The sequence below is a fragment of the Camponotus floridanus genome, unplaced genomic scaffold, assembly GCF_003227725.1.
Source record: "Camponotus floridanus strain SB8 unplaced genomic scaffold, Cflo_v7.5 scaffold1, whole genome shotgun sequence".
NCBI lineage: Eukaryota > Metazoa > Arthropoda > Insecta > Hymenoptera > Formicidae > Camponotus > Camponotus floridanus.
The window spans coordinates 7,041,421-7,056,886 of record NW_020229214.1 but is presented as its reverse complement, the minus strand read 5'-3'; the positions used below and the strand labels follow the sequence as shown (position 1 = coordinate 7,056,886).

Below are 15,466 nucleotides of genomic sequence, written 5' to 3'. Positions count from 1 at the left end.
GGACTGTTAGAAGCAGCGCACATGCTAGACCTCCGCGGGATACAATTTAGCGTCATCCGGAAGATGATCCGAAACATTCGCTTTTTATTATTGTAAACTGAGTTTCGTAATAAACTAATATTAAAAAAGAAGGAAGTGTTCTTTCTTCTGCCAATTTTGATTTAATTTTTAATTATTTGAGTCAAATTCTTATTAATTATTAAATTTAAGTTTTTAAATATCACTATCTACTATTACATATATATGAAATGAATATACATAAAATAATCTATAATGATAATAATATATATAAAATAATATATATATATCTATAAATAATATATATATATATATATTATACATTATATATATATATAAAATGTTTGTGAAGATCAGGATCAAATTTATACAATAAGTTAATAATGGGATCGAGGTGAAAAAAATTAATATAAACTTTATAATTGTCTTTTATAATTATATCAAAAAAATGTTTTCTAAAAAGTTATATATTTTTAAAGGTAAACGAGCAAAATTCTTTATATATTTTATATAGTGTAAGTGTATCGTATCTTGCCAAAAATGTTATCCTCTTTTTTATTACACATTATGTGTGTTAACTTTTTCAGAACTTTTTAAATTTAATTTTGTAATCCTACACGTTGAACATTTTAAATATGTTGTCTTTCTTTTAGATTCGTCTTGATGCTATAAATGAGCGAATATTTGATTCAGAATAAAAAATCTACTCCGATTGGTCAATCAAATACTTATAATGTCAAAACAAACACAGCAAGAGTGAGTCTTACTTATATTATCTTATAAAAAATTGACCAAAATTAGAAAGAAATATGTATATTTTTGAGGGTGGATTTTTGTCACTTTTTATATTACATCATCTAAATTTTAAAAACATTTCTTATTAGATATTTTAGCAATGATTACAATAATGAAATTAGAAGTAGTTGTAAATTATTTATTTTTCTCCTTCAATCCGAAAGTACATACATAAAAAGTCAATGTTTTGATTATGATACTAAATAATATCAATGAGGGAATTTTTAACAAAGATAGCAAATTATATATATATATATATATATATATATATATATATATATGTATATATATGTATATATATGTATATATATATTCGCACACCACTTATCATATATATGTTCTTTTTTTTTGCGCGAATTAGACATTGAGTACGTCATTTCCTCATCTTTAAAAGCTTACTTCAGTGCGTTATAAAAACTAATGGTATGTACACTCTTTAAATTTTTATATTTTTTGGCTGCGGTCAAGAAAACGCTGAGAATGCTTTGAAGCGTTTGATTGACCAATCAGAATAAAAGGATTAAAGATTTCTTTAACCTGATTGGTCAATCAAACGCTTCAAAGCATTATTCTTAATGTTTCCTTGACTGCAGTCTTCATTAATGTTGCTGTTTAGTAAATTTAACATTTAATTTAACATTTTTTCAATTTTATATATGTCAATTTTATATATTATAAATCTGCAACTGTATAAAATCAAACAAAAGAAGATTAGATTTAAAGAGATAAATTATTAATTTATATATAGCGCGAGAGATAATGCGGTAATGTAAAATAAGTAAGTAGTTGAAAGAGTAACTTGGATGATTAATTTTTGATTAATAATAGATATTCACATATATATATATATATATATATATATATAAAATTAATTATAAGTTGATATATTATTAGTAATATTATATTTATATTTTTTATTGATATAATATTATAATTATATAATAATATTAGTTTATTCTTAATAATAATACTGATATTATTCTATGGATTACTTATTTACATTAACAATATTCTTCAACATGAAATATATCTTCTTTTACTATTATTTACTAAAAAAACTCTATTGAAAATTGTTTAAATAATTAATAGCAGTTAATAATCAATTGTATTAATTATTAATTGCTATTGATTATATTAATTGTATTAATTATTAATTGCTATTATGTATTGATAATTTGTTACAGTTCTATAACTTTATCTACTTTTTCTTTCAAAAGTCGGATTTGAGAATTTAAAAATAATTGCATATATATATATTCAATTATATATGGACGTTATATAGAATAAATTATAAAATGGAAAGTACAAAATGAAAATAGTATATTTAAAGCCATGAAAAAGCGATAAATCTTTTTATTATAAATATAAATTTGTGTGAATGTTATAACAAAGTACAACAGTTAAAAGTTATTTAATTCTTGAGTTGTTAATTATTTCTATAATCTTTTAATAATTATCCATTTTTTTTAAATTTTGATCACATTTTTCATTTAATTTGTTTTATGTAATATTATTAATATTATTTAATTTTAATAGTTCAAATTAGAATTATAAAAAAAATTATTTAGCTGTGAATGTAAAAATAGATATCTATGTTAAGTACTCTACAAAACTAGATAAATTCTACAAAGTTAGAAAGATAATACATACAGTATTTACATATAAATAGCAAAACAACTTATTATGATAAATATTATTTTTAGCAAATACTATTTATTTAATAACTGTTGTTATTATACTTATTTTTTCCCTGACATTTAATGCAAATATATTTGAATTATTTAACTATACATCTAACTGCGAAGACTCTGCAGTCTATTTTTCATTTCTTCAAGTTCTTTGTCATCATCTTCTACTTCTTCTTCTGCAGATGTAGAGGCTGCAACTGATCCAGGATTTTCTGTGACAACTGCAGGAGCTGTACCCAATTGACCAGCTGTCACCTCCCATAAAATCTGTAAGGAGAAATTTATTTATAATTAATATTTGTGCAAATCTCCCTTTATGATGAAAAATACCTAAGAAATTATTCATTAAAATTTTCTTCAGCATTCATTTTTTGTTCAATAAGTATGAAATAAAAGATAAAGTAAAAATACAATTTACCTTATCAACCTCTTCGTCAGCTTCATCTTCCATATCTTCAGAATCCTCGATGGAATCCATTGTTTCGTCCAACATTTCCTCGATAATTCCTGCTTTCATCATTTCTTTTGACATTTCTCTCATAGTTGCAGCTACTTCTGGTACTCTTATCAAAGATTGCATTGCTTGCATCACTTCTGTAGATTTTGAAACTGAACCAGCAACTCTGATTGTCGCCAATTGATTTTTCATTTGTAACGATACAGAATTTAGATGTGCTTTAGAAGTATAAATTTTGTTACAAGCTTTACGAGCCCTTATAATCTCCTTTGCAAGAATCTTGCAAACATCTTTATCTCCTTTCTTTGCTGCTTCCTTTAAGGAACGCTTTACTTTTTCTTCTTCTCTTTGAATTGCTATGCAAAAAAAACATTGATTATATAAACAATATTTAGAGTAAATGTAAAAGAAAAGAAAGATATTTGATTTAAATAAATATAATTATGCTAAAGATTTTAAATATATTAAAATTTAAGAATACTAAGAATGTGTGTGTAAGAATATTCCTAAAATCTTTTAGATTTTCTAAGCACAAAAGCAAAAATTCAAGATCAAAAATTTAACATAAAGCTCGAGGTTCTTACTGATTAAATAAATTAATTTTAATTATTACAATTTCTAAAGACTTTTCTTGAAAATTTTCTTTTTCAAACTCACCTCTAACCTGCCTGTCAAGTTGATAACCTTCCTTTCTTAATTTGTGGGTCCACTCTTGAACCTGTAAAATGATTAATTTTAACAAGTCAAACACAATATTTTCTGAAGCCTTACCATTTCTTTGGGATTCTTTTCCTGTGATTTTCCGAACAAGCCCATGTCCGAATTGCGTATATAGAAACGTCAAAGCACTCAGTCTCTGGTCAACATAACCTCACCGCTCTTCATTAATTTAAATTCTTCAAGGTTATATCGTCGATATATATCGTTTATATGGCCAGAGAGAAGAATGAGAGGTGTCATGGCCCGCTTTTAGGTGATCCCTGAAAGCGATACGCCCTCTGTTAATCTAAAAAACGTGGACATGAACTACAAAGCCAATGTCCACGAAAGTTCTCAGAGGGTAACATATAATGTGCACAATTTCTGGTTCTGTTCCCTGCTATGTGCACAAAATGACGGTACTACCAGTGCTGTATAGCAAGGTGCTTACGTATATCAAATAAATTTTAATATAAATGAGAAATGACGAATTTGAATGTATATATATATATATATATATATATATATAGAGAGAGAGAGAGAGAGAGAGAGAGAGAGAGAGAGAGATAAAATTTATAATAATAATAAAATTTATTTATCATCGAAATATATTTAATATACATAAACACCTTACAGAATTCGTGTTACAAATATTTCGTGCACATAGCACGGAATATATATATATATATATAGTGTACGCAGGAGTTATGTGAGCAAGCGAGAAGGTAATAAGAGGGAGCGAAATGGCAATAAGAGTGAGCGAGATAGGAATAGAACGAGCAACGAAGACTCGAAAATCGAGTCTTTGTTGCAGCCTGGCATACTATTTCTCTCTCGCTCGCTCCTATTACTCTCTCGCTTGCTCCTATTACTATCTCGCTCGCTTCTGTTATTATTTCATCTGTTATTATTTCTTATGTACTCATATACTGTCATGTTCATCTCGTTATCAAGTCTGCCGCTGGCAAGCGACCGATGACAAACTAATGAAAATTTTGCGATTAAAATAATATCAAACACGGTATCAATCGGACAAATGTAGTTAAATATATATAATCAAACTTTTTATTATCAGACTAATTAAAAATTATCCGATTTACGTCGTGTTTGATATCATTTTAATCACAAAACTCTCAATAATTCATTAAAATTACTTTCATATCGATAAAATAAAAAATAAAAGTTTCAGTTTTTATTTTATAATCTCGTAAATTGCGAATGGATAGAGAAAGTGAAGAAGCCGATTGTAAGACACTTCGGAATTCTTTGATGATAGGTCATCTCGCTCGCTCTCGACTCGCTGTCGCTCTCGCACTTGACAGGTCGTAAAGATAAGCGGACTCGGCTTCCTCGCGAATGTAAACATCTTATAAAATAAAAACTGAAACTCTTATTTTTTATTTTATCCATTTGAAAGTAATTTTAATGAATTATTGAGATTCTTGCGATTAAAATGATATCAAACACGATGTAAATCGGATAATTTTTAATTGGTCTGATAATAAAAATTTTGATTATATATTTAACTACATTTATCCGATTGATACCGTGTTTGATGTTATTTTAATCGCAAAATTTTAATAAAAATTTTAATAAAAATTTTGCGATTAAAATAACATCAAACACGGTATCAATCGATTAAAATAACATCAAACACGGTATCAATCGATAAATGTAGTTAAATATATAATCAAAATTTTTATTATCAGACCAATTAAAAATTATCCGATTTACATCGTGTTTGATATCATTTTAATCGCAAGAATCTCAATAATTCATTAAAATTACTTTCAAATGGATAAAATAAAAAATAAGAGTTTCAGTTTTTATTTTATAAGATGTTTACATTCGCGAGGAAGCCGAGTCCGCTTATCTTTACGACCTGTCAAGTGCGAGAGCGACAGCGAGTCGAGAGCGAGCGAGATGACCTATCATCAAAGAATTCCGAAGTGTCTTACAATCGGCTTCTTCACTTTCTCTATCCATTCGCAATTTACGAGATTATAAAATAAAAACTGAAACTTTTATTTTTTATTTTATCGATATGAAAGTAATTTTAATGAATTATTGAGAGTTTTGTGATTAAAATGATATCAAACACGACGTAAATCGGATAATTTTTAATTAGTCTGATAATAAAAAGTTTGATTATATATATTTAACTACATTTGTCCGATTGATACCGTGTTTGATATTATTTTAATCGCAAAATTTTCATTAGTTTGTCATCGGTCGCTTGCCAGCGGCAGACTTGATAATGAGATGAACATGACAGTATATGAGTACATAAGAAATAATAACAGATGAAATAATAACAGAAGCGAGCGAGATAGTAATAGGAGCAAGCGAGAGAGTAATAGGAGCGAGCGAGAGAGAAATAGTATGCCAGGCTGCAACAAAGACTCGATTTTCGAGTCTTCGTTGCTCGTTCTATTCCTATCTCGCTCACTCTTATTGCCATTTCGCTCCCTCTTATTACCTTCTCGCTTGCTCACATAACTCCTGCGTACACTATATATATATATATATATTCCGTGCTATGTGCACGAAATATTTGTAACACGAATTCTGTAAGGTGTTTATGTATATTAAATATATTTCGATGATAAATAAATTTTATTATTATTATAAATTTTATCTCTCTCTCTCTCTCTCTCTCTCTCTCTCTCTCTCTCTCTATATATATATATATATATATATATATATATATATATATATACATTCAAATTCGTCATTTCTCATTTATATTAAAATTTATTTGATATACGTAAGCACCTTGCTATACAGCACTGGTAGTACCGTCATTTTGTGCACATAGCAGGGAACAGAACCAGAAATTGTGCACATTATATGTTACCCTCTGAGAACTTTCGTGGACATTGGCTTTGTAGTTCATGTCCACGTTTTTTAGATTAACAAAGGGCGTATCGCTTTCAGGGATCACCTAAAAGCGGGCCATGACACCTCTCATTCTTCTCTCTGATATGGCGTTTCGCCTAAACTAGTATATATAGTTATTTTTATAGTCTATATATAGTTATTTTTTTAATATTGCTAGTACTGACAGTTTGTATCTCTCAGAATATCAGAAAACACACAAGTATTATCAGAAACTATGTGAAGTAAAATTATCCTTGAAAAATTGAAAGGAAAAAGCTAAAATGTAAGTAAAAAATATCACAAACATTTCCTTATACTATTTATATTTACACAATTAATTTTTCAATAAATTTAAGTGACAGCAATGTGTGTTGTTTATATTTCATTAAACTAGATTTCAAAAATAAACTGGAAGAATTATGCAATAATATTTTAATAATAATAATTAATATTGCGTCCTTGATAAATAAAATCGATTGTGTTCCAAAAGTTTAATATCATCTTAGATAGCGAAATCTGTCAAAAGTATAGATTTTCTTAAATACATACTATAGCTTTATGCTTATCATTACAGCAATTTGATATAATATTTAATATTACAAAACAATATTATATACTTATTTTTAGAAATCCCTAAATAAAATTTATAAAAACTTGTTAAAATTTATAGGCACAAGAAAAGAAAAATATTTGAAAAATAAATTTATCCAATATATATATATATATATATATATATATATATATATATATATAATTTAACGGAAAATATATATAACAATTTTACAGTATATATATATATATATATATATATATATATATATATATACTGTAAAATTGTTATGTATATATTCCGTTAAATTATATAAATTATTATTAAATTACTAAATTATATATACACACATATTGTCTGAATTTAATTATTATTGTAATTATAATATATGTATTTAATTTAGAAATTTACAATAATACGATTAATTTATAATAATATTAATTTGTTTTATAATAAAGCCTAAAATCTCGTAAATCTTTTTGTATTTCAACATTTTTATATCTTAATAATTTTTTTTTGAACAATAAAGCAGATCTACGAGAGAGAAATTTAATTTTAAGAAAATTTTAAGAATATATTCCAAAATATTTTAAATAAATAATTTAAAAAGCAAATTTATAAGAATTTTAAAAGAAAATTCATGAAATTTGTAAAAAAAAGGTTTCAATTTTTTAAAGTGATTATATGAAATTTTAAAAAATTTATTATATCTTAATAAATTGGAAAATAATACGGCTCTATGTATTTAACAACATGATAATTAAGAAACGAGCACTAAGAGCCTACAAAACGATTCAGCGCCGATTCAGCGACTTCGCTCCGATATTTTTCCTGTCTACATCTCTCCAGGGGGGTAAAGGGGTGTTATAGAAGTCTCAAACCAAGAGAATCTATAACTTGGCATATGTGTATATGTCTTTAAAAAATTTTTCGCGAACAATTAATGTTCGAAATAATTTACGCATTGCCATCCGCGTTTTGTAGGCTCTTAGTGCTCGTTTCTTAATTATCATGTTGTTATTATATCTTATTATATCTTATTATATCTTATTAAAGAGAAAGAATTTTTTAAAGCTATTAATTAATTCCTTATGTTTTATTTATTTGAGAAAAGGCCTTTAAGCCAATAAAGTATAGATTTCACTAATTCTGCTCTTCTATTTAAAATGCCACTTGTATTTCGCTGATATCTATACGGTTTTTTATTATCTTCAGCAGAAATTTTAATTCTTGAATCATTCTGCTTATTGTCAATCATACGCATTTTATGCTCCTTTTTTTTCTTTTTATAAAAAACATTTCCTATAAACAGAATTATTCTATTTTTACTATATTGTGTGTGTATTTACTTATCGGTTTGCTTATCTAATTATAAGTTATTACCTTTTTCAGTATTTGTTAATTTATCCCGACTTGTTTTTTCGCTCTTCATGTTGACGTTATCTCCGGAAATAATAATCTTCGAAATAGGAATCCTCTCTCGATTTTCATATTCTATAATGTGCTGAGGCTTTCTTTCTTTTTCCTTTTCTAGAACTGTAACATTTCCTAAAATAGAATTTTTTACATGTATTCTTTTCATATTTTATTTTTTATTAAAGTTTATATGATGATTACCTTTTTCAAAATCCACTATTCGGTATTTATCCGATTTCATTTCCTCATTGTTTATTTTAGTGTCTTCTTTGGAAATATCAATACTTTTAAAAGGAGGATTTCTTTTTTGATTTTTAGAATTTATTATTTGCTCAATATTTTGAATGTTTTTTTCAGTTTCGAATTTATGAAAATTTTCAATTATTTCAAATTGATTTGCTTTTGCATTTTTTTTTCGTGATTCAATTTCTACTGAATTCTCCAAATCAGAAAAATCTTGAGAAATTGAAGGTTTTGAGAAATTCGTGCTTATGGTATCTTTTCTCTCTCGAAAGTTTACCGAATTTTGTAATTTATCAGTTGCCTCTTTATTTTCACTCGCAAATTCATTTTCCTTTGTTTCAAAATTATTATTGAAATTTTTTTTCTCTGATTTATCGTATTCAAATTTTTTGATTGCCTCTGTTAATAACTTATTATAGTTTTGAATTATGTCATAAGATTCAGTTTCATTAAATAGCATTTTTTTTTCTTTGTTAAAATTGAGAAATAAATTATATTTCTTCGTACAATCAATGACTGGCATCAAAATTGTTATTAAATTTTTATCATTTAAATTTTGCTTCCAATGATAGTGCGCGCTCATCCTTTCTTTTTCTTCTCCTAATTTTTGCATTCTTAAAATATTTTTTCCCGTCATTATAGTTATCATGTTGGGCGATTCAGTCAAATAATAATCTTTTTTATCATCATTCACATACATATCTTCTTGACTTGAAGTCATCATATCTACATCTTTTTGGTTTTGATTTTTATTCCACAAAATCACATGTTCTTGTAATGGCACACAGCAGGGACATTTTCTTTCCAGGATTTTTTTTTGCTCACATATGTCTTTGGTGATCGATAACACATAAGAACCATCTTTTAATTTTCTGATCTCGAACGGTAATTTCATGCTGTCGTTAATATAATAAAGTTGTGATTTCTCAAGTTCGGAGATATCGGAAGTAATTAATGAGGGAAATAGTTGAACAAGATTTGTATCGTTTAAAAGACATGATTTGAAGGATGAAATAGTTACATTATTTGTTTCTGTAATAATATTATCATTAGTAGTAATATCAGCATTATACATTTTGTTGCCAATTAAATTGTCATTGTCAATGCTGCTATTTTTGTCCTTATTATCGTTGTTGCTATTTGCATCAGCTTTATAAGTTGATGAAGATATATTGATCATTGGCCTATTGTCAGCAGAAGATTTTACCTTTAAGTATGTAGTTTTTGCGTACGTTTGTTGAACTTCTGTAGTAGCTTCGTAGATTTTGGCAATAATGTTATTTGTCTTAAAATCCTGCTGCTGCGAATCTAAAACATTGTTGTCTGTGGAAGGAGTAATTTTGGCTTCATAATTTCCATAGTCTACATTTAGAGATGAAATTACATCATCAATTGAAATAGTCGATATTTTTTCATTTAATATGCTTTCTTCATTCCCGATATTTTTAGTACTTGTTATATTTTGTGAAATTATGCTATCCGACATTTGTGCATGATCGGGTAAAGTTTCTTGTATAACACTTATAAATGCATCAGCATTATGATGATTTTTTATGTATTTTAAAATTTCTGGCGAATAATATTTTATTGGTGACAAATTATGTTCAATCCTCTCTAATATTATTGCTGGATCAATTTCATCAGTCGAAGAAGCGATTTTCGATTTCTCTTTTCGATATTTTATATCTGTAGATGAAATTAAATTATCAGGTAACTTCGTCAATATTTCTCTATTTAAGATGAATTCAGTTTTGTTTTCAATATCTTCAATTTCTTCCATGTTTTCCGAAATTATGTCATTCGACATCTGTGCGTAATTTGATGAAGTTTTTTGTATAAAGTTTGTGGGCATTGTTGTAATTTGAACATTTTCTTCGTTGATATGATAATTTTGTGTATATTTCAAAACTTGATTATCCAGTGAATCATTTATTAACGATTTATTATTGTTATTATTTACATTAATATCCTTTATTCTCGGCGTTAAAGTAACAATATCATTTTCTGTTTGATCAAGATTTTTAGTTATAATCGGTGAAATTATAGTTGTCTCTAGAAATACATTTTTTTCTTTTGTATTTAATTTTTCAGCTTTTATTAAATTTGATTCTACAGGAATTGCTGACATGCTGAGATTATTTTGCGAAATAGCTTTATGGTATGTTGTTTTTAATGATTCAGCTAGTTCTTTCTCTTCATTGTCTTGTGTATCTATCTTCTGTATCCCATTTAAGATTTGATTTCTGACATTTTTGTCTGTTTTATAAATAATTTTCCTTGATGTTTTTTCTTCAATGCTTTCGTCTTTCTCATATTCTGTTAAATCTAAAAAATTAGAAATAATCATGCTAGCGTTATTTTCTAACGCCTTAGGTTCCTGATAACTAATCATCTGCACTTTCTCATTATCTATTTTTGTACTTTTTGTATCTTCTAAATCTTTTACTGTCTGAAGAATATTATTTAGCACATGAATTATTGAATTATCTATTTCCTTATGTTCGTCTTTGGTTAAACTGCTTTTCACGCTTTGCGCGATCATGTTCCGCATGTATTGATCTGCTTGCGATGCGATTGCTGAGGAGTTTAAAAGATTTTTGCTTTTCTGCAAGTTTACCGGATTTGCTATTGATAATTTACTGTCTGGAACCGATGCTAAGGTTATTGGATTGATGGTCCATTGTCCGTCCTTGAATTGATGTTCCTCGACCGTCATTGATGGGAGCTTTTGATGAAAATTTGCGGAAAAAGTCTGCAATATGCTATGGAAACTGTTCTTGATCATATCAAGTGACCTATCGCCTGTAAAGTTTCTTTTGAGAATAGCTGTGATATCGGGTAAAACATCTTTCACCTTTTCTACAATTGTATTTTCTGTTTGCGGAATTGACAGAATATTCTCGAGATTCGGAATTTGTGAAATTTCTGGCAATAAATTTCTATCTTGTTTTTGAAGAATATTTTCATTAAGATCTTTTGTTTCGGTTAAGAAAGTATTCGATGTGAAATCATTGATGACGTTTCTAATGGAATTTAAAAGTAAAGTATTATCACAATATGGTAATATTTTTGATGGTAAATCGATAGTTGTTTCGGGTCTATTGGTGATATCTTCTTTATTATTTAAATAATTTGTTTTTTCATCAAGATATTGTGTTACAGGTTGTTTTTGAAGAATCTCATTTTCAAAGTAAATGGTTTTCTCTAATGAATCATTTTCAGTTGTTTCTTCAAAGTTATATTCAGTGTTAGAATCAGAGCTGATAGGTATAATTTTTTCTTCAAGCTGTTCTTGAAATATTTTTTTTTCAGAATTAAAATTAATATTTAATTTTTCCAAATCATACATATTTTCTTCTTCAGAATTATATATTGCTTTAGAATCATAATTGATAGAAATTTCTTCTGATTGTACTTCAAGAATTTCTTTGTCACGAGAAGTATTGATCTTTGATTCATTCGATTTATTTGTAATTTCCTCTTTAAAATTATGTCCGACTTTTAAATTATAATTAATGGTTGTATCCTCTTCTTTAAATTGTTCTTCAGAAATTTCGTCAGGATAAAAATTCATATTTGATTCTTTTAAATAATTTTTATTTTCCTCTTCAAAATTATATTCAGTTTTTAAATCATAAATAACAGTTGTAGGTTCTTCTTTACGATCAGTATTTTGTACTCCAAGAGTACTCCATGAATTAATATTTATATCTGCCAAAGTTGCCAAAGTTTGTTGATCAATTTTCAAATTGTCCAGTTCTTTATCGTTATTATATTCATATGAATTAGTAGAATAAAGATATTTCTCACTTGAAGATGGATTTAAGGCTTCCTTATTATTTGAATTTAACAATGGCTTAACATGACTCTTACTCTTTCCTAACAATGTATTTCTTTCAATCTCCATAGTCTTATCAGTTATCTGATCCATCAATTTTTTCATTGGCATATGTGTATCTTCTTTAATATTAAATAATTTATCATCATAATTTTTCTCATCATAATTGTCATTATTTAATTCATAAGTTTGTTTGATAGATTCTCCATGTCGATACAATTCTTGTGGAAACTTTTCATTAGAATCAATTAGAATTAATTCTGTATTTGTTGATTCAAGATACTCATTCAAATCAACATTTGTTGATTCAAGATACTCATTCAAATCAATATTTGACGTTTTAATTCCACTAGTGGATGATTTCGATTCTACATACGTATCAATTGTTTTAAATTTATCCAAATAATTGACGTTATTTGTTGTTCCCTCCTTAGTGGACATTTGCATTATATATTCCGGAATTCTAATCGTAGAATATTCATTTATATTATTCTTTGGTATCTGTTTTGCAAGTACTTCTGGTGACGTTGCACTGAGCACACACACGTCGCGACCGAATAATTTTATACACTCTTCCATATTTATCAATTTCTCATTTTGCATGATTGATGGATAGATGATGGATGGTGTTCTACTTCTATCAATATAATTTGTAAAAAATGGCATTAGCTTAGAAAAATCATCTTCTTGATTTTCTTTAGTTTTTTCTGTAGAATTCTTTAATTTATACGTTATTCCATCTAAATTAGAAATATCTGTAATGCTACTTTCTTCAATTTTATTAACCGAATAGCTTGGATAAAAATTAGTCTCTGTTTCTGAATTAATTGACACAAAATTATTCGGAGTTTCTGTAGTTAACTTAAAAAAATATTTTTCATCTTTTCCAATGGTTTCCATCGATTTAAGATCATTCTCTGTTTGTTGTCTAATTGTTGCACCAACATAGCTTGTCGAAGACGAAGTAGTTGATGTAGGACTTTCAATTCGATTTTCTTCATCTGTACGTGGACAGGGATGTAAGTTTCGATGAATAATCGGATGATATTGATTGTAAGCGTTACTTTTAAGTAGAAAATTTGGTCTGTTCTCAAATGAAGGAAATGGAATATTATCAAATTTTTTCTCGTTTCTGATTATGTAAGGTAAGGTTTTTTGTAAAATTGGTGCACGAGGGATATTCATGGGATGTATTCTTTCTTGGTAGAATGTGGGAAAAGAGTTGATTAGATTAGGAACTTGTAATTCTTGAAGACTTTTATGATACAATTTTGGCGATGTTTGATGTAAGACATTTGATTTTATATTTTCCTCTTTTGCTTTCTGACGGTTTATTTTTTCAAGCTTGTCTTTTCTGGGAGAACTTAATATTTCCGATGAATTTTTCATCGATGATTTAGAGAAGCAATTCTCCTCTTTGCAATAACAAATACAATTTTCCGTATTACATTTCTTTTTCTTTTCTTGAGATTCCAAATTTAAAATTACATTTTCTGCATTCATGTTATTTTTGAGGGCTCGTAAAAACGTATTATCTTTATATGTTTCAGCTTTCTTCTTATTTGCAGGAATTTCTTGTAAATACTTTATGTTTTTTAAAAGAGTACGGGCATTTGAATTTTGCCTGGGAATTTTAATATTTCTATCAAGACTTCCTACCTTCATCTCTGCTCTGATGGAATCTTCCTTTTTTCTCGCTAATGAGAGAAATTTGTTTTTCTTAGATAATGTTCCGCAACGTTTCATTTTTTGGACCATTTCTTTTGGCTCTTTGTAATCATTTCGTGTTTGCAATGGTGGGATTATTAAAAAAAGCGATCTCTTTGTATTATTCTTTGTGAAATTTTGATCATTGTGCAATGAGTATGGTACAATTGTCGACAATCTATAAGTAATTGAATATTCGGTTAAAAAAACGCTTGTTGATTCAATTAATAAATTAAATATTTCAAATGCCCATGTAATTTTTAACAACTAAATATTTAAAAAAATAATTTATTCAATTCAACTTTATTTGAATAAATTAATTCAAGTAAATTCATGTACGAAACTAAGGGTAATTTTTATCGAACATATTTTATATTTCTGTTCTATTTTTAGATCATCTTTATTCTAGACATTATCATGTAATTGATAATTTGGCAATTTCAAAGCTCTGCAGTTTCATAATTTCTTACAAAATTCAGCAGTTTATTATGTGCACGAATAATATAAACGATTGTGCTGACAAACAATTAAGCAATTAAAACTAACATACTTTTATGTTTACAACTTGCATTAGGCTATTTAAAATTGAAAAAAAAAGTTTTAAAAATCAAATTCAAATCATATCTAATGTAAAAATCTAATTAAAAAGGTATTTAAATATTGATATTTGTTTTTCACTTAATTTATATTATAAAAAGAATATTATTAAAATCTGATGATTTAATAAAATCACAAAAAGTTTTGCAAAATTTATAGAACATTAATTTTAATTAATATATTAAAAATTAAAACTTTCTTAATTAGAATTTTAATTTATATTAAAGAAAAAAAGATCTAAGATTTTTTAAAATTTTAATTTACTTATCAATTAATTAAAAGTTTTTTTTTACCTTAAACTTAAGAAATTTGCTTGCGTCACATTTTTGACAGAAATTTCTTCCGAATAAACAATCACAAATAACATCAATATGATCAAAGTAATTTTTTTATACATATCGATCACATTCACCGTTAATCATTACTTGATGCTATTATGCTCCTTGATTTTGGACACAAGATCACTTTTACTTTACACACAAAAAATGATAGTTATTATAATAATAATATATATGTGTGTATTTATAATACTATTTACAGTATCCATCACATTGTACAATTCTTTCTTATTAATTATG

The 15,466-nt window shown here is 26.7% G+C and overlaps 2 protein-coding genes across 2 annotated transcripts; both read right to left on the bottom strand.

Annotated features, from left to right (window-relative positions):
• Positions 1-2,530: 2,530 nt before the first annotated feature.
• On the bottom strand, positions 2,531-3,929 carry LOC105254087 (charged multivesicular body protein 3). The gene is made up of 4 exons (XM_011262579.3): positions 3,730-3,929; positions 3,616-3,676; positions 2,920-3,314; positions 2,531-2,768 (listed from the first exon to the last, which is right to left on the bottom strand). Exons 1-4 carry the CDS (start codon positions 3,772-3,774, stop codon positions 2,607-2,609), a joined length of 663 nt encoding a protein of 220 aa, XP_011260881.1. The 5' UTR covers positions 3,775-3,929; the 3' UTR covers positions 2,531-2,606.
• Positions 3,930-8,183: 4,254 nt separating this feature from the next.
• On the bottom strand, positions 8,184-15,306 carry LOC105254086 (uncharacterized protein PF11_0213-like; the record flags this gene model as incomplete). The annotated part of the gene is made up of 7 exons (XM_025407814.1): positions 8,184-8,389; positions 8,471-8,635; positions 8,705-8,825; positions 9,231-12,050; positions 12,390-12,726; positions 12,802-14,469; positions 15,182-15,306. Coding segments are annotated over 7 exons (5,442 nt in total), but the record flags the coding sequence as incomplete, so codon positions are not given.
• Between the last annotated feature and the right edge of the window lie 160 nt (positions 15,307-15,466).

What these genes read in the sequence shown, in the direction of transcription:
- LOC105254087 (XM_011262579.3), bottom strand. Translation starts at nt 3,774, where the DNA reads ATGGGCTTGTTCGGAAAATCACAGGAAAAGAATCCCAAAGAAATG. An exon ending in AAAAGAATCCCAAAGAAATG is followed by an intron (nt 3,677 to 3,729) that starts GTAAGGCTTCAG and finishes ATCATTTTACAG; the next exon opens with GTTCAAGAGTGGACCCACAA. An exon ending in ACTTGACAGGCAGGTTAGAG is followed by an intron (nt 3,315 to 3,615) that starts GTGAGTTTGAAA and finishes TTTTTTGCATAG; the next exon opens with CAATTCAAAGAGAAGAAGAA.